Below are 20069 nucleotides of genomic sequence, written 5' to 3'. Positions count from 1 at the left end.
TGCCCTTGATGTTAGGGTGATGGGGGGCGTGGCATCTGTGTCTCTAAAGACAGCCAAGGAAGGCTAGACTTAGGGTCTGGGGCTGGAAGAAAGTCTTAAAGCTGTGTCCCTGCCCTGGTTCCTCAGGCCAGAACTAGAAGGACAGGGAGCTGGAGAGAGAGGAGTGGGACAGATTTTCTTGCCTTCATTAAAGCAAGACACTATTGGAGCTAGTTTAACCCTTAATGTCTCTTTACCCTTATGATCCAGTCTCTGCATGGAATGAAACATGGTCCAAACAGCTAAGATTGATAAAAAAGATTCAGTCTTTAACTGGCATCTCTTAAGATAATGAAAGAAGATTAAATGAACACCTCCTGGTAACAGTTCTTGAATCTCATTTTGCTTCTCTCTTAATTCTCTTGCACCTTGCACTTCCCCAAGGACTTACATCCCCAAACTCTCCACAAAAACATTCTTTCTAGCTTCACTCTTGTAGCATCCCCTGCTTTTTCCCAACTCTTTTCTTCTGTAATCCCCAACTCTTTTATTACGTAGCTCAATTTAGCAATCCAAGTCCTACAACCTCTGCAGCTCTGTTGTCTGCCCATTCCTGGAATCTGCATCATAGACTCTTCAAGATCAGATAAGAGTTTCTGCCTGGGAGGGAAGCTTGGGGGTGTGAGGATGGGAAGGGAAGAAGGCAAGTGAGTGAAGGCAGCACGCACTCTCCCTCTGGTGTTCTCATTTGGTGTGCAGGGGGGTGTGGGTGTCGGTAGAGTGTGGGGTGTTAGAAGGTGGGCACACGGACACATCAATCATGTTGACCTTGGGATGCAGAGTCCCACCCTCTACTCCAGGTCAGTCATGCCAGCTTCCTTCCCCAGGTAACACAGACCGTGAACACCCATACCTTCTGTGTCTCTGATGCTCTCTCTTTGGGGCGTGTCCCTCCCTGATCCCTGTACTGCAAGGACCACTCACCCAGCTGCAGAGCATCATAATCCAGGTCTCGTCTGGGTCAGGGGACATTAGTCAGGAGTTCCTGTGTCAGGGAGGAGATGGCCTGGCCAAAGGAAGGTTGTGTAGGGCCCAGAATGGGCCCTGGGTTGGGTGTCGGAAGAACTGGGTTTCCATTTGTCTCAATAACTTAGTTTTTATTTTGAACCTCATTCTAGCAGGAGAGCTGAAGCTTAAGCTCAAGTCAAATCAGGAGCCTCTTCAGTCTTCCTGGGGTTCCATCCGTGCTCTTCAGGGCACGGGGAGAGGGACGGAAGTCTCTTTAGTTCGTGAAGTCACCTATTTGCTGCTACATCTGGGACACCCGCTGCTTCACTTAATGCCCCTTTTGGGTGGGTGGAGATCGCGGTGCCGCTGGGATGTGAATCCCTATCTGCTGGACACAACCACACAGCCATTCTGCTCTGCTCTCCCATCTCTACCTGAGTAGAGGGGTGCAGGTCCCCACTGCTCTTTAATCCCTGTCCCCCAGCCTCTGCCTATGAACGGGGGGCCCAGAGACCCTTTGTGCAGCACTCACTAATGTCTACCCGTCCTCCCTCTCCTTCTGACTTCTCTCGCTTATCCTCAAGCTGGCAACCTCTTTTCTTATCTGGATGAAGGCTTACACATTTTCACCATCATTTATCTATGCCAAAACCTTTCTGTTCCCCAGAGAGTCAGATTTTGGAACTCAAAAGCCATATAGAACCTAGGTGCCTAAATGTAGAAAAGACCCAAGGAGGAAAGGAAATACCAGGAGAAAACATAAATGGTATTTCAAAATAGTATCCTATTACATGTGAAATCCTGTTCATTTACTACAAGTCAGAAGTGTGGGAGCCCCAGGGATGTTCTTTTGTTTAAATCTGCTCAGATGCATTTAGAAATCTGAGTTTCAAATCTGAGATCTAAATCTCCATTTAGAAAGGTCAGAGATGCTTGTGGGATGGACCAACATTTCTTTACCATAAAAGTCCAATGCTGGGCAAAGCTTTAAGTCATCCATTATAATCTTCAGTACAGACACTGGTGGCCAGTACACATTTTGGCCTCAAGGCAGAATGTCCTTGTTTCTTGGTGATTTATGCCTTAGTAGCACCTTATAGAGCATAACATTTATCCTGAGGACCAGAGCGGGAGGGGGAGTTTAAGTAGGGTGGGAAAACTTAACTGCACATTAGGTGACTAACGTGGACTCCCTTGTTTCTGAAGAATGGATTTAGAAACAATCAACAAGAGGGTCTAGACCCATGGATTTAGACTTTGCAAATGCAATTTCTGCATCTCCCACGTCTGAATAGTAAAACAAGGCTATTATGGAGACCATCGTAAATAATGGTTGTAAAAGCCCCTTGGAGATCACCTAGGACTGCACAATAGTAAAAAGGATGGAGTTGGATCAATTTGGAGATGGAAAAGAAGGCAACAACTTTCCTGATAATTTTTCAGTGAAACTTTCCCAGAGGCTCTACTTGATTCATTATGGCAGGATCATACCAACTACTTAAGAAAACGCTCATGAGCTAAAAGATGCATGTATTTGTTCCCTGGGGTAATGGTTCTTTCCTGAGACCCAAACTGACCCTGTCAGTGGCTCCCTCCCCTGACATCAGAGCATTCTTCCCTCACCATTCTCATTCTCACCAGTACAAGCTGTGGGATCTCTGCTGGGTGCATGGCGCTATTTAGGGCTGGGGCCAGGGAACCCGGTATCCCAAATGACATGGCATTTTCTCACAATGCTTGGTATCTCCTAGCTAAGCAGCAAGCCCCCTCACCCCCCAGTGCCAATATGAGATGCCAAGGCCTGGGTCCATAGATGTGGGAGGAGGGTCACGGCCAATATATTTTCTGAACACAGATAAAGAGCCATGGCAGATTACATGTTAAACTCTGTGTTCCTCCTCACTGATGTACCTCTTTCTTGTAGCTCTCTGTTGTGCATCTACTCACTTAGCCACTTATAATGTGGGCCCTTACTTAGCAGAGTACAGGAGGCCATGGGGCATGGAAGGCAAAGACTCTCCAGTATGTGGCCATTGCTCATTTTGCCCCCATGGCTGGCTTCACTGATTCATCTGAGCTCTTTCTGGCTTGGCCTGGGCAATGCTTCAGAATCCTCAACAGCACCCTGGTCCCGTGCACTTGGCACAGGACATAGCCCCTACCTGCCAGCCCCAGCAATGGGTTTTGATCCGCCAGTTCTGCTCAGATAGTGGAGAAGACAGAGGAGGGCCAGAGAGGAGGAGAGAAGGTGGAGAGAGGAGGGAAGAGGGAGGGACCAGAAGCCAGGTGGCCAGAGGCTGGAAGGAGGCTGCGGGTGAGGCTGGCTTGAGAGCTGTCTGGGGTCGACAGATCCATCTTGCACTGTGCTGTCTTTCTCTCCTTCCCCTCCCTTCTCTCCTCTCCTCGTGAGCAGGCAGAGCCCGCCAGCGCCCCCCACTGTGCCCACTCTCGCTGTCCTCCTCCACTCTCTCTCCCCATGAAGGAAGAGACCACTGGAGTTTGCATGCACCCTCCAATCAAAACGAGGCTGGTAGGTACCCTGGCAGGGAGAGGGGCCCGGCCAGGAGAGGTGAGGCGGGCAGGAGCCGCCAGGAGGCAGCCCGTGGGTGTGCACGAGCACCAGACCTCCGGAGGAGCCCGGGGCCGCAGGGGCTCTCACTCCAGGATGATTGCAGATTTTGGAGTCCAGCCATCCCTGGTCAAACTGGGACCCACGGCTGTGGTCCTGCCCCTTCGTCTCTAGGTCTCAAGAACCGTGAAGAGTTTGTTCTCCTAGAGCCGTGCTGAGGATAGATGCTTTCCGCAGAGAGAAAAATTCTTAGTTGCATTTCTGTTGAAAACAAAAGCTTTTAACTTGTGTTTTCCTGCTATTTATCAAGATGACAATATGAGAATTATATAATGACTTGAAGGGAATCACCCATAATCCCAACCTAGCACAACTTTTTTTCATTTTTGCATGTTTCCTTCTAATATTTATTTGTATTCATTCATAATTTTACATAGTTAAATCAGAGTATCCATATCATCTCCTGTTTTCCTCTTTTTGCTTAATGTTTTATTGTTTCTAGCTTGTTCTTGGTACCACCTACTGTATATTCCATCAAGTGAATGGTCCACCATCTACCTAACGAACTCTTTACTGCAGGACACGTGCTTTGTTTCCAGTTTGTCACTATTCGAGGGAACACATATAGCTTGTGTGTCAGGTATTTTATTTTCTCAGGCCAGACCCTGCTGGGTTCAATAATGCAACTTTGGCTTTGCTAAAGTCATTCTAAAGTGGTGATACCAATGACCATCAGCGCCATGATCAGAAGAGTGAATGTGCTTTGCCAGAGCCCAGCAACCCAGAGTGTAACTGTTGGAATGTCTTTTTCTTCTTTAGAGCAGGTATAAAATAATTCTTTGAAGTTGCCCACTTTCACATTTCTTTAATAGCGATAATAATCCTCTTTCCCCCTTTTATTTCATGATGGTCTGAGTCTTATCTGTATGTCACTTTGCTTTTGGTCTCAGAGCACCACGTTAGGCCCTGTGAGGAGAAAGGCTGCCCCCAGTCCTTCTCTTGCTATGCTGCAGGCAGTCACTACCAGCAACCCGAGTTGGCACCTGAGTCCCTGGGAATTTTGAGATATTTAAAGAGACTAAGGAGAGTTTGAGGAAGGGGAGCAGGCTTGGGCTGGACATCTCAGTGCCCACTGCAAGGACATTGTCATTTCTAGATCAGTTGAGTTGAGACCTACTCAAGTCATTCAGAACCCTCAGCAGATTTGGGTCTGGTCTGATGTGTTCCTGACCCTCCCTACCTTACCCTCCATTAGAATGACTCAAGGCCATCAGGTAGCTACTCCAGGGTCCATAGGCAAGACTCTGAGAGACACTAAGGCGGTGGCGCATAGGGAGTGGTGGCCTCGGTGTCTTGGCTGCAGCCCTCTGGTGGCGGGTGACACAATGTGCATTCACCAGCAGGCAGTTTCTATGCCCCTGTGGGTTGCAGACAAAGCTAGTGCCACAGTCATCAGGACCCTGGGCCTGCTGGCAGTCCTCTAGGCCAGCTTAAAGAAATACACACACCCCCGCTCCCCATCCTCCAAGGCCTCCAGGAGGCCAAAGATGAAATGACCCAAGAGAAAGAAATGGAAGCAGAGGCTCTTTTTGGCCACTTAGCCCTACCTGATCATGCCGGGGCGTCCACCCTCTTTCAGACCCCAGCACGGGGCACTTCTGATCACCATGCCTTCTGTTCCCAAGGCCACGGTGGTGGGACTCTCCCATGCTTACATGGGTTTCCCTGAGGTTTCCCTGTATGGCCCAGAGTTTACAGGGAGCCCAGCAGCTAAAGTGAACAGACAGGGAATCCTCCTGGCCTGATTAGTCCAGGCCTCCTGGTACTCTGTCCAGTCTGATATACTGTGTTCCCAGATGTGCCCTCTCGTCCATTCTCCACAGCTGCAGGGGAGCCGTCAGCAGGCCCCCAGGGAGCCCTCACCTGCCTCATTATATGCCCTGGTCGTGGTCAGGGCGAGGAAGACTCCAGCCTGTCTTCCTTGCAGCGGCCTGGCCCTATAGCACAACAATGGGCACAGATACGAGCGCTGGGCAACACTCCTAGCGACCCTTGGTGTATTTCTTCAACAAGTAATGAAGGCTCGGTGTGCGTCCCCCTGAAACCTTCAGTTCCGTTTAAAAATGCACTGCCAAAGATTTCAAAACTTTGTTTTCTAATCTGAAAGTAACACTCTTCTCTGTCTCTTTTTTGAAGATAAAAACATTCCCGGCTGATACAGTGACCCCTTTTCCTGATCCTTTCATAACAGGGCCACAGTTTACCGTAAGTAGATCCGGAAAACAGATCTGTGTTTCGAGATATTGTTCCCAGGTGGCGTGCTTTCCTGTGGTTCGCCAGCCAGCAGTGCCAACAGCTTCTTTTTTTTTTTTGCGGTACGCGGGCCTCTCACTGTTGTGGCCTCTCCCGTTGTGGAGCACAGGCTCCGGATGCGCAGGCTCAGCGGCCATGGCTCACGGGTCCAGCCGCTCCGCGGCTTGTGGGATCCTCCCGGACTGGGGCATAAACCCGCATCCCCTGCATCGGCAGGCGGACTCTCAACCACTGCGCCATCAGGGAAGCCCCCAATAGCTTCTTTTGATCACTGTGAACTCTGTGAGTCTGGGAAGGAGCTGGGGTTTGGGGGTCTGCATCTTCTAGTTTTGTTTTATTGAGGTGAGCTTCATGTAACATAAAATTAACCATTTTAAAGTGACAATTCAGTGACATTTAGTACATTCAGTGTCATGCAGCTACCACCTCTATCTAATTCTAAAACCTTTTCATCACCCCCAAAGGAAACCTCATACCCATCAAACAGTCACTTCCCATTTTCCCCTTCCCTCCGGCCCCTGTCAACCACCATTCTGTCTTTTTGGCTTTGCCCAGTTTGGATATTCCATAAAAATGGAATCATATACTGTGTGACCTATTGTGCCTGGCTTCTGTCACTTAGCATAATGTTTGTAAGGCTCATGCACACTGTAAGATATATCAGTACTTCATTTCTTCTCATGGAGGAATAATATTCCATTGTACTTATATACCGTAACTTGTTGATCCATTCATTCATCGATGGGCATTGATGGGTTGTCTCCACCTTTTGGCTAATGTGAATAATGCTGCTATGAACATGCAGGTACCTATATTTGTCTGAGTCCCTGTTTTTAATTCTTTGGGGTTGGATCTGCATCTTGATAATGGTAAGATTTTAGGTTAAGTTATTTTACCACTCTGAGCACCAGTCTCATCTTATTTAAAGTGGAAATAGTAATAAGAACATCCTCCTCCTTATATCTGGTTGAGGCAAGGATCAAAAGGGATCAAGAACTTGAAAGTACTTTACCGACCACCGACCACCCCCACAAATGTCAAGTACGACTGTCGTTTCTCAATGCTGGAGAGGCAGGTGGTGTATTTAACAAGAGCAGGTAGTCATGACAACTGGCTTTCCCGTTACCATGGCTCCCTGTGTCGCTGAGCAGCTTATTTAAACTCTTTGCAAACTGTTGAAATGTGTTTAAACATTTAAACGTAGTTTCCTCATCTGCAAAATGAAAGTTCGACGATTTTCAGGATTCTTTTCAGCTGCTCAGCTTTTTTTCCTTAACTAAAAGCTTCTGCAGAAGCTCACCATCTACTGAGCAGAGGTGGGGAGGCTCAAATGGGGGTGGGCAGAAGAGGCTCCCTCCTCTTTCCCCTCGCCCTCTCCTCCTCCCAGGGATCAGAGTATGCGATTCCTAGAACCAAGAACCAAGTGGTCCCTGAGGCTCCTTCCAGAGGCCAATCTAGAGGACCTGTGAGGTGGCCTAGGGGTAGCTTGAAGTGCAGTCTCATGGGTTAGGTGATGGTCGCTACCTGAGGTGGCCGGCCGCATGAACAGGGAGGGTGTGAGCAGTGGCTGATTCATGTTTCGGAGGATGAGCAGAACTGGGAAGGTGTTCAGCAGTCCATGCAGAGACAAAAGCATGTTTCTAGAACAATCCATGCTAGGGTCATGATCTACTTCCAGAACCTGCCTTTTAAGAGCCAGAGAGCAGAGACACAGGGGCTGGGCCGGGCTGTTCAGTGCTGCTGCCACAACATTCATCTGGCCCCTGCAGTTGGGCTAGGCACAGCTCCCCAGCTGGAAGCTCCGGCTCTACTTCCTCTGCTGGCCGTGGCGGGCACTCTGGCCTGCTCCCCAGCCTTGGCAGTGCTGCGAGACACCCAGGGAAGCCCTTCCTGAAAAGCTGGGGGCCAAGATGGAGCAGGAAGCCAATGTCAGAAACCATGCTGGGACTTTTAAGAACTGGGCAAGAGGGCTTTGAGGCAGCTGGAGCAGGCAGGGGGAACAGCATGAACCAGAGTCCTGGGGCAGAGGAGTCATCCCACATTCAGGGGAATGAAATGAAGGCCAGTGGGCCTAGAAGGCAGAGAGCAAGGGTGTGAGGCATGAGAGGAGGAAGGGAAGGAAAGCAGGGACAAACCCTATAGGGCAAAACCATGCTTGGCTTTGTAGGCCAAAGGAGGGGCTCTGATCTGGATCCTACGAGCAATGGGAAGCCTTTGAAGGACTTTGAGCAGGGTAGTAACAGGGCAGCTGCATTTGGAAATGAGCCCTGTGATGGCAGTGGGAGCAGAGCTGGGTTCAGGCAGAGTGGACTCAGGGAAGTAGCCTAGAAATCTAGGACTAGTTCAAGGGAGAGAAGGCAGAGAGTGTGATCCAGAGAGGTGTTGATGGTGGAGGTGGAGAGGTGTGCACAGATCAGGGGGGTATTTAAGAGGCTGGTAAGGGGGACTTCCCTGGCATTTCAGTGGTTAAGACTTCACCTTGCAGTGCAAGGGGGTGTTGGTTCAATCCCCGGTTGGGGAGCTAAGATCCCACATGGCTGGTGGCCAAAAACCCAAAACATAAAACAGAAGCAATATTGTAACAAATTCAATAAAGACTTTAAAAATGGTCCACATCAAAAAAAAAAAAGATTCTTAAAAAAAAAAAAAAAGAGGCTGGTAAGGAATTGGATTGGATGAGGGAGAGGGAGGGCCAAAAAGGGCTCCCAGATTTCTGACTTGCAGAATGTGGATGGAGAGTGGGTCCATTCACTAAGATAAGGAAATCTTAGGGAAGAGTGGATTGGAAGGGATAATGAGTTTGCCTTTGGCCATGATGTGTTAGAAATGCCTTGGAAACAGTGAATGGGCAGTTGGATATCCAAGTCTGTATCAGGAGACAGGACTAGACTGGAGATTATAATTAGGGAGTTACTAACAGCTGGATGGTAACAGAAGCCAAATTCATGAGCTTCAGCTTCCTAATTTTCTTACCCCCCTGTGTCATATTATCTTTTCCTCCCCTCCAAGGTCAAGACACTTGACCTTGCTACAGGGTTGCCCTCTCCACAGGCCTCCACACCTATCCTGACCACAGTCATGGGGGAGCTCAGCGGCTCCAGGGAACTCCACACAAAGTTTTTCTGGCCGTTGATCCAGCATTGACCTTGGGTCTGGTTTCAACAACCAGGCTCCTTGCTTAATCCTGAGACCAGTTTCTGTCTTGTATTTGAGCCTGTTAACTCTACTTGATACTCAGCCCAGGGCCTTGGTCTGTCTAAGATGAGGGCCCCTGCCTGCCTCTGGTCAGATTTCTGTCCCATGTTCTTCTGCCTAACCTGGTCTGTCCCTGTGTTATCTGCTTTGTTCCAGCAGAAGTTCGTTCATTCATTTCTTCATTCAACAAATAGGAAGGCAAGTTCTCAGGGTTGAGATTTAATAATAGTAATTTTCACTGCTCCCTAAGGTCATTCTTTTTTATTTATTTATTTATTTTTGGCTGCGTTGGTCTTCATTGCTGTGAGTCGACTTTCTCTAGCTGCGGCGAGCGGGGGCTACTCTTCCTTGCGGTGCGCGGGCTTCTCATTGCAGTGGCGTCTCTTGTTGTGGAGCACAGGCTCTAGGTGCACAGGCTTCAGTAGTTGCAGCACGCGGGCTAGGTAGTTGTGGCTCACGGGCTCTAGAGCGTAGGCTCAGTAGTTGTGGCACACAGGCTCAGTAGTTGTGGCTCGTGGGCTCTAGAGCGCGGACTCAGTAGTTGTGGCATACGGGCTTAGTTGCTCCGCAGCATGTGGGATCTTCCCGGACCAGGGCTTGAACCCGTGTCTCCTGCATTGGCAGGTGGATTCTTAACCACTGCACCACCAGGGAAGTCCCCCTAAGGTCATTCTTAAGTGAAGCTGGCTCTTTCTTTTTCTACTTTGAGTGCATGGCAGTAAAGAATATAATGACTATTAATAAAGTCTGGTGCCACTGCCCTGATTCGTGCTAAGGCCCTGGTACTTTTACCCACTTTTGCCTTTGTATGTAAGTGTAAATTTCCCTCTTTTTTCCAGAAAGGATCAAAATTGGCATCAAAAGCCCAACCTCCACCCACTTCACTGAAACAACAAAATAACTTCTTACCCCAGCTCCTGTATCAGGAAGGCTGGGCTAAGTCATGCTTTAAAATGACAAATTGAATTTCCTACTCACGCTGCATGTCTGTCAGGGGTGGGCTATGCATTGTGCTCTGTGTTGCTCTGTTTCTGGGACCCAGGCTAATGGAGCAGCTGCCATCTGAAACATTGCTAGTCACAGTGGCAGAGGTGAAAAAAAAGAGGTGACAAATCACACACTAACACTTAAATCTTCCAATGGAAATAAAACATGGCAGTACATTTCTTTGGCCAAAACAAGGCACATGGTCATGCCTAACTTCAAAGTGGGGTGGGGAAGTGTAATCCTACCATGGAAATCAATGAGCCAGGATTATCTGGTAAACCACACAAGTGACCACTACAGCCCAAAGTTTGTGAAAGCTCCCTGTGGCAAACATCACATGCTAGCAACTCTACGGTGCTCCTGTTCTCGTGGTCAATTCTTTGGCATTGCTCCAGCCCAGGCCAGGTCAGTTCTCTCTCTAGAGGCACGTGTAAAACAAACAAGGGCTTGTATTTCTCAGTAGTAGTCTTTCAGGACCTCTCAAAGATAAGATTCTCCCTATTGCTCAAGCCAGATATACCCTTACAGAACTACAACTACACCTGGTATTTTTGTGGTTTTCCATGTTTCCCTAGGAGGGACAGCTCATCGTCTGTCTAATCACTAGAAATATATTGCTCATTTGATAATTAAAACCTCTTCTTTAGAAAGCCACGTGAAAAATTTCTCCAAGTTTAGGGCCAGGAACTAGCATGAAAACTCAAGTTATAAAATATATAGCTGGGGTAGATAGCTAGTGGGAAGCAGCCACATAGCACAGGGATATCGGCTCGGTGCTTTGTGACCGCCTGGAGGGTTGGGATAGGGAGGGTGGGAGGGAGGGAGACGCAAGAGGGAAGAGATATGGGAACATATGTATATGTATAACAGATTCACTTGGTTATAAAGCAGAAACTAACACACCATTGTAAAGCAATTATACCCCAATAAAGATGTTAAAAATATATATATATATATATAGCTGGTACTACTGAAAGGATATAAAACAAACAAAAATTATGCATAGAAAAAACGCTATGAGGAAATACACTGACAGTGATAGTAAGGGATTATGGAATTACTTCATTTCTTTACTTTTATATATCTTCTGAGTTTTCTATGTAAAGTAATAAGCATGTCTTGCTTTGTAATGAAAACAACAATAAATTATCCTCTCCAAATGAGGCAGTGTACTCTAGACCAGTAGTTCTCAAACTCTGCCATATATCAGAATCATCTGAAGGTCTCGTAGAAACACAGATTGCTGGACTTTGTCCCCAAACATTCTGGTTCCAAAGGTCTTAGTTGGGGCCTGAGAATTTGCATTTTCACCAAGTTTCAAGATGGTACTGATGCTGCTAGTCTGGGGCCCATACTTTGGGAACCACTGTTATAATGGTAAAAAACACCAATTTTGAAGTCAGCCAACCCTGGTTCTAAATACTGGTTCTTAATACTTACTAACTGTGTGACCTTGGGAAGATTACTTAACCTCTTTGAGCCTCACTTTTCCTTTTCCATAAAATCAGTTCCAAGATGTGCGTTTTTCCACCTTCTAACATCTCTGAAATCAGAATGTTTATTACAATAGTGTACATGACAGAGTTCGAATGGTTACTTTTTCTTTCTCTGTGGCACGTGCAAAAATGGTGCGTCTTACAAATGATGGTGTCTAACATGTGATGAAACATGACCTCTACCTTTAAGATTGTCCAGAGGTAATGAATGTCAAGTGCTTAGCATAGTGGCTAGCACTAAGCAATATCATTTAATAAATGCCAATTGATTAACTATTATTAAAAAATAACAGGGACTGGGCTTCCCTGGTGGCGCAGTGGTTAAGAATACGCCTGCCAATGCAGGGGACACGAGTTCGAGCCCTGGTCCGGGAATATCCCACATGCCGCGGAGCAACTAAGCCCGTGCGCCACAACTACTGAGTCTGCATTCTAGAGCCCACGTGCCACAACTACTGAGCCCACGTGCCACAACTACTGAAGCCCATGCGCATGGAACCCATGCTCCACAACAAGAGAAGCCACTGCAATGAGAAGCCCACGCACCGCAACGAAGAGTAGCCCCCGCTCGCCGCAACTAGAGAAAGCTCGTGTGCAGCAATGAGGACCCAACACAGCCATAAATAAATAAATAAATAAGTAAAATTTCTTAAATAAATAAAATAACAGGGACTGTGTGGTAAGTCTTAGGGAGCAGCTGACAGTGTGAAAATGGAACCCAAACTGAGACTGATTTCCTCTTTTCTGTTTCCTCTCCAGGCAGACTTTAGAGACAGTAAATTACAGTGCTGTCCTGGCCAGTCTTCCCCACTGATTCCAGCAGCAACCCTGAGGCCTTTGACAGAGACCGTCTCCACAGTGCAGACCATCTACACCATTCGGAAGCCTGTTTCTCCAGTGGCCAGGTGAGTCAGATCAGCAGGTACCAAGAGATAACTCTGATGACAGGAAACCAGGCACAGGCTCTAGGTGCATTGTGTTTGTGACATCTACCACTGTCTTATTCATTCTTTTATTCATGTATTCTCTGAATATTCTCTGAATATTGGTGTTTATTGAAATGTCGTCAAAGGCTAGACACTATTCTAGGTGCCAGGGCTGTAGAGTGAACAAATCAGATGAAAGTGCTACCTTTCCGGAGTTTACAGTTTAGTGTTGGGGGAGGGGAGAGAGACATTGAATGAGTGTGTGTATGTGTGTGTGAGATAGTGACAAGTGCTAGGGAGAAACATAAATCCATGAAGGGCAATAGGGCATGCTGGGATGGTCTCACCCAGGTGGCATTTAAGCAGAGAGCTGAAGGTGGTGAGGGGAGCAAGCTGCATATATTTGAGAAAGGAGTATAGTAGTCAGAGGGAACAGCTGGTGCTAAGGCTTCTGACGCGGAGTGAGCCTGGCATGGTTACGAAAGAGTTAAGGGGGCTGGTGCAGCCACAGAGGTAGTGAACGACGACAGGAGAGGAAACCCATGAAACTGGGGCCAGATTGTGTAAAGCCTTCTTGGCCATAGTAGAAACATTGCTTTCTACTCTGAATGAAATTATTTAAAAAATTGATTGTGCCTTTCAAGACGTGTACTTCCTGTGGTGTGTGTGTGTGTGTGTGTGTGTGTGTGTGTATGCGTGCACCTAAACAGTGGAGATAAATTCCATAGATAGGCAACTGGGCTCGAGGGCCAAGAACTCAGCAGCAACCTCTTAAAGCAGCCAATTTTACTTCAATTTTATGTATTCAATTCAATTTTATTTATTAAAACATTGGAGGTAATTCTGGGAGAAAGTGCATATGAAACCAATTGAAAACGTGATTTAAAGAAATCTAACCCCTGGACATTTTCCCATTCATTTAAATGACCTTTACTGAGAGGCTGCTATGTGCCAGATCCTGTGCTAGGCTCCAGGGTTTCAGAGAGGAATGGCATATATAACAGTCAGTCCCCTGAGGAGCGGTGCTTTCAGAAGCTCTCCGTCTGGTGGGGGAAACCTATAGGAAGCCTATTTCAGGTCACTGTAATGCTAGCAAGTGTAGGGGGTCCTTAAGGAGCCTGAAAGAGAAAGTCAAGAACTCAGATTGGGAAAGAATCTGGGAGATGACATTTAAACTGAGACTGCTCTTACCGTTTTTGAGCGTGTATCTCACCATTTTGTCACCTTATTGTTTTTCAGTGCAGAGACGCTCCGGCAGGAACTGGAGAGAGAGAAAATGATGAAAAGACTGTTGATGACCGAACTGTGAAATTCTCCCCTTGGTGCCTGGAGGATGGCATGGTGCCTTCTGTCCGTTTTCTTTCTTCGGGCTTTGTGTGATCACTCTAGCACGACATACAAATGTGTGCTCTGTTGGCCCAGGTCTCTGTGGTTAGTCAAAGCCAACTTCTGGCTTGACTTCTATCGGAAAAGATATTTTATGTCTCCTGAGTATTAGAGTTTTTCTGCTACTCAGTGTAGTTGAGACAGGATTTGGTAAGCCTAGAAGAAAGATGGGAAAACCAGGATTCCTTTTCAGAAGTACCTGTGTGTATATATTAATAACCACAGGGGTTAATATGGCACGGAATCCTTTGCTGTCAATCTCAACCATGTGATTTTGTATGATTGACACTTGCACCAAGCTTTGACTGTTTGTTAGAGTCATTTTTAATGAGAGAATAATTCTTTACTGCTGGTTTTTCATTTACACTGGTAAATACACAGATCTTATAAAGTCTTTAACATTCATTTTTATTCAGACACAAGTAGGTGAACTAAAAAAGGAAAGTTGCAGTCACCAGAGCTGAAGGTACTTCAGCTTTATCTGAAATACAATTTAACTTGTGAACTTATGGTATATGATATTATTGGGGATATATAAAATTTATTACTGAACCCAAAGTAAGACATTATAGTTTAAATTGTCTAAAAATCCTTACAAAGTGACTTGATATCAGGATTCATTTGGGTGTTCCATAAAGGAAAATTATTTCTAAAGTTGATCAACTCATGTCCTGTTGATAGAAACTTGACCAGAAGAAACTTTGCTCTCTTTTTATATAGTTTCAAGAAATGTGTTTTTAAATTTTTATTATGCACTTGAACAACTTTGCAGGAATAATTAAGAACCCCCTAACCACAGACTAGCCCTCTGAAATGTTTCCCATGCTTTCTCAATGAATATGCACACATTTTTACATCAGTATGGTCAGTGTGTACATGGTCTTTGATTACTTCCATCTAACACACAGCTCCTCTTTTCAACACTGATCCTGCTGTCACCAATTTTGATTTCTTTGTATCCATGTAACATGATTAACCTCACTTCTTGCCATTACTAGATATTTGAGTTATATCTAACTTTTCACTCTTATAAATAGTGCTGCTATGAATGTCTTTGTAAAAAATGTTCCTTCTTTTGGATTCTCCCCTTGGGAATATCTCCAAAGAGAGATTACAAGTTCAAAGAGCATGAGGTATTTTATAGCTCTTGTTTCATATTGCCAGATTGCTTTCTAGAAAGATCCAGTCTCTGGGTTGAAAAGACCTTAAAGGTCATCAAGTTCAACCCCCCATCCTCTCTGAATGCTTGAATCCCCTCTACAATTTATGATGCCACCAGCAATGTATAAGCATTTCTATTTACCAATAGTTCTGCCAGTATTGGGTTGTGCCATTTTAATTTATTTTTGCTAGTTTAATAAGTGCGTATAGTTGTTTCTTGAAAGGTGGTTTTATTTCATTAATTGCTAGCAAGGCTGAGCACTTTTCCATGTGGTGACTTACTAGCTGTATTTCCTTGTGTGTAAAATGTCCATCCATTTCTTATGACCACTTAAGTGGAATTGATCTCGTATATTTGTATCAGAACTGTATTTTTATGTTGTATAATTTGCTCTCCTGTCCCTATCCTTAAACCTGAATGGTGCCAATAATTTGATACTAATGATTATTAAAAAAAAAGTAATGCCTCATTGACTAGCATCGTTGTAAAATGAGGTAATGTACGCAAATATTCAGATAACAGAGGATTAACCCTTTAAGTGCTGAATCTATACAATTTTAATATTTTTTTGAGGGAAATCTTTCTAAAATATATTACACACTTCCCTGCCTTAGTAAACAGAGTATACTGGAGAGTATTTAACCTTTTCTTGATGAGTCATGGTCATCATTACAAACATCAGCCCCTTTTGTACCTTGGTGTGGTGCAGTGATGTCATCAGGCCCTATCCAGATGTGCAGGGCTTGGCTTGCCTTTCACAGACTAATGCTTTTCTCATTGATGGTTTGCACTGCTGTCTGCTCCATTGGTGAAGCTGTCTGGGGGCAACTGTGGTATTTGGGAACTTTTACCCTCCACCCCAATACTACATGACCCCGGCTGTACTTTTAAAACAGCTTTAGCCGTTCTTTATGTTGTGTACACGATACAAAATGTGTTCCTGTACAGTACGGGGGAAATATCTGTTTCTGGGGTTGTTACCTCTTGCCAATCCCTCCTCTTCTAACCTGCTTTCTCAGTCTTCTGCTCTTCACTTCCGGCTCTCTGATGGAAACCTCCAGGGCAAAACTGAAGTTTTCTTGAGGAAGCCGGGAAACTCAGTGTTACATACGTGTCAGGTTGGCTTTGCTTCCGAGGAGGGATGCATGGACTTTTTGGCCATTGTTCTCAGGAGGCTCTGAGCCTGCTGCTTCTTCCCTATGTCCCCCTGGGTTCACAGATGTTTCAGAAGGTTGATGTCACTGGAAGTCTGATCACAAACAAGTTGGCTGTTACTGTGTATGAAAACCCAGTACCTTTGGCAGCTCAACCCTAACCAGTAAAATCAAGAGGATTCCATTGTTTCAGCAGTTGTCCTGGTTATTTGCCTACGTACATGTATGTTGGGTGCTTGGCATTGTGACCTGAGAAGATGACATTGTGTTGGGTGGATTCATAGGGATAAAAGTGAATTGGTACAATCACTTCGCCTTTTTTTTATATACTTAAAACCAAAATAGCAGTACCATACGGTCACACAACACATCTTATGTCCGGGGAGAAAAATCAGCTTGCTGACATAATCATTCCGGAGCAAGTGTTCCAGACTGTGAGCCACAGACTCCTGGTGGGTATGGGGGTGAGGGTTAATGCAAGTGGCCTGGGAATCCTGCAACCCCAGGTTTGTGGATTGTAGATTGCATAGGAGATCCTTATGTTTAAAGAGTTTAAAAATGAGGTCCTAGAGCATTCAGAAGATCCCACCTGAATGTACCCCAAGTTTTACACTCCCAGAATAGCACAAGAATATTCTGTTACCATCTTTATCTTTCTTTCATCATCTCAAAGATCACAGCTTTTAAAAAACTTGAAATTCACCATGTTAACCATTTTAATGTATATAATTCAGTATTTTTTAGCATATTCATAATGTCATACAAATATCACAACTATCTAATTACAGAACATTTCCATGATTCCAAAAAGAAACTCCATATCTGTAGTCACTACCAATTCTCCCCTCCCCATATCTTTTAGCAACCACTAATTTACTTTCTGTCTTTGGATTTCTGTCTATGGATTTGCCTATTCTGGACATTTCATATAAATGGAATAACACAATATGTGGTCTTTTGTGACTGGCTTCTTTCACTTAACGCAATGTTTTCAAGTTTCATCCATGTTGTAGCATGTATTAGTACTTCATTCCTTTTTAATGGCTATATAATATTCCATCGTAAGGATATGCCACATTTTGTCTATCCATTCATCAATTAATAGACATTGGGCTTGCTTCCACTTTTTGACTCTTATGAATAATATGAACATTTGTGAACATATGTTTTCAGTTCTCTTGGGTATATAACTGAGATGGGAATAGCTGCGTCATACGGCAACTCTATGTTGAACTTTTTGAGGAACTGCCAAGATCACAACTTTTATTTCATAAACAATCAAAAGTGAAAAAAATCACATATATTACTAGACAGACAGAAGCATGGGCAAATCTGTTGTTAAACTGGTCAGATACCGAGATGCAGCACTGATCTGTGGGGGGTGAAGTTTATAACAGAAAAAATTTGTTTTAGAGAAATGGCTTTGAGAAGATAAAATAAAGGTGCTATCTTTTTTTAAAAATGCAAATGAAATTAAACTCAGGTACATCTCTAAGTTCTTGTTTGAATTCCCAACTCTTGTTCAGGCAGTGGTCTCAGCGTGTTCAGGAAACGTTCTTCCTCGAAAAATATATACAAAAGAGAAAACCACAGTATTGTGGATTCACATCAGTGGGGAGCAGAGGCTTTATGCAAAACCTGGGATGTAACAAAGTAGGGAATATGTGCTGAGGGTGAGAACAGGTCTCCCTCCAGGGCTGAGGTCTTGTAAGAAAACAAAAAGAATAAGAAAATCCCCAAAGCAATTTAAGTGGATGAGCGAGAACCTCGTGAAAGGAAGCAGCCAAGCCCGTAAGGAATTGGAAACCAGAGTAGGTTCTAAGGCCCTGGGGTGGCGTGCAGACTTTTAAGTGACCCATGAAGATTATGGGTATTCTCCCTAGAAAAAGCTATACGTCACACATCATTCCAGCACTTTCATTGGATCCTCACACCATCCCCTGAAACCCATCTATGTCCGCCTTTGAGTCCATGGACCCCAGGTCCTTGATCATGGGTAGCTCACTGAAATCTGCAGTTTACCTACAAGCTTCATTTTAAGCTGTGGGTGCAAACCCTCCTCCAACACCAGCACCCGACATCCCCTGCCACCCCCCCAAAAATAGCCCACCTGGTTTTACCAGACCAGTTTACCAGGAGAATGACCTGGTTTTAATCTGCCTTATATCTGGCACCATCACTGTTAATTGTATTAATTAAAATGAAGGGAATACAAAATAAAGTAATAGATAACAGCTTGGACTCCCAAACCAGTGAATCAACACCAGAATCAGAAGTCCAATGCTTGTTTTTTTTTTCTGCTAAACATTGGTCCATTTAAAATTGGCCATATCTCTCCTGATAAACAGGAAGATGAAAAGAAAGACATTTCAATTTTTAACAATAAGATTTTATTTTTGGATTTTTTTGTTCTTTTAGGGATACTCTAACAGATTTTCAATTGATTGGATTTCTTGTATTTTAGAATTTTATCCTCTGAAAGCTATGTTTTTGGGAAAGAAATGTCTTTGTTTTGATTTTTAAAGTAATTATAGTTCATCTTACCTTTTTCAAGCAGTAAATCTGACATATTTCTTACAACGACTGGGATATTGGGAGACCTAGTGAAGCCCAGGGTTTCCATGAATTATACCTGAATCACCTGTCGGGATAAACACGTTTAAACTCCACTTGGACAACCCACCATCAGTGTTAACTGATACCTAAAAGCAAACATTTGACCTCTGGGTCACACAAAACTTCTCACTTCTCACAGCAGTCCCCTGTCTCCCATCTCTCCTGGGCCAAAAAAGGTTGTAATCACTAGTTTCTTTTGAATTTTTGTATTTCAGAACCATAGGCATATTCATTCGTTCATTGTCATAGGGTTTAATACTATAGGTATTCATTCAATACCACTGATCCTCACCTCTATCATCTTACCTAATCTCCAGTGCATCATGGAGGTTACTGATCACCACGCGGCACTGCCTGACTTCTGGGCCTACGTTTGAAACCTCTATGCTTTTCTGCCTCCGTAATTATTTTGTTTGTTTATGCAATAAAATAAAATTTAAAAGCAAGCTAGAATGCTGGATCTGCAATACTAGCATAAAAAGAATTGTATCCATGTTTTCTAGCGGAAAACAGCTTAGCGGTTTGAATGTGTTATCACTCCAAAACCATCATTTGGAAAGGCCTGGCATGTAGTTAAGTGCTTGGTGTGAATGAATGAATGAATGAATGGCTGAGTAAATAACCGGAAGTGAACTGCAAGCGGCAGGAATGGATTTGGGAAAGTCGGGAATTCCACGGTCCGGGCCTGCCAAGGCCTGTACGTGCTCGCTGTGGGGAAACCAGTAAACCAGTTGCCTGGTGTTGAAGGGGGCACGTTACGCAAGGGCACCGGCAGCCTCTGCTGACTGCACACGCCAAAAGTCTATGTGAATCCAGCCCAAAGAGCTGGGTTCTAGTTTCTCTCGGGAAACTAGACCTTAAGGACCTCGGACCTCGGTTTACCTATGTTTAAAGTGGCCCTAAGGACCTCGGTTTACCTATCTATAAAGTGCGGATCTTGCAATTTCAACTTTTTCAGTGACGGTCCCAAGAAGTAATGGATATAGTAAGTGCTTTATATAAACCAAAAAGTGCTGGAACAAGGTGGGGGAAGCAGTGACTCTGACAAGGTGTGTTCAAGGTGAACCCTCCGGGGAGCACTTCTTAAATGTGAACGTATACTGGGGTCTCCCGGGGATATTGGTAAAATGCATCCTGAGTCACGTGTCTGCCGTGGGGCCCGAGATTAGTGATGCTAACATGCTGGCCTCTGGGGATGCTGCTGCTGCTCCGCGGACCACTTTCTGAGCAGTAGCAAGAGGGTAGAAGGGCCAAATCTGTGTCTGTGAGAGACTCGTG

General features: G+C 45.0%; 1 protein-coding gene across 10 annotated transcripts in view; it reads left to right on the top strand.

The window, feature by feature from the left end:
- The window catches only part of EPB41L4B (erythrocyte membrane protein band 4.1 like 4B), a 145934-nt gene extending 125903 nt beyond the window's left edge, over positions 1-20031 (top strand). For 2 of the 10 annotated variants that reach the window (XM_089913570.1, XM_089913569.1), the window contains one exon: positions 5753-7181. In XM_089913570.1, the coding sequence (XP_089769696.1) occupies positions 5753-6127 (375 nt within the window). In that variant the 3' untranslated portion in view covers positions 6128-7181. Of the gene's footprint in view, positions 1-3400; positions 4381-5752; positions 7187-12306; positions 12453-13712 lie in introns of those variants that run through there. The other 8 variants (XM_089913566.1, XM_089913565.1, XM_022579103.2 and 5 more) reach the window with 7 other exon arrangements.
- The last annotated feature ends 38 nt before the right edge of the window (positions 20032-20069 follow it).

The sequence above is a fragment of the Delphinapterus leucas genome, chromosome 6 (genome assembly GCF_059928025.1).
Source record: "Delphinapterus leucas isolate spDelLeu-1000000601 "Yukka" chromosome 6, BTC_Dleu_Yukka2, whole genome shotgun sequence".
NCBI classification, from domain to species: domain Eukaryota; kingdom Metazoa; phylum Chordata; class Mammalia; order Artiodactyla; family Monodontidae; genus Delphinapterus; species Delphinapterus leucas.
This window is presented reverse-complemented; position numbering and strand designations above follow the sequence as displayed.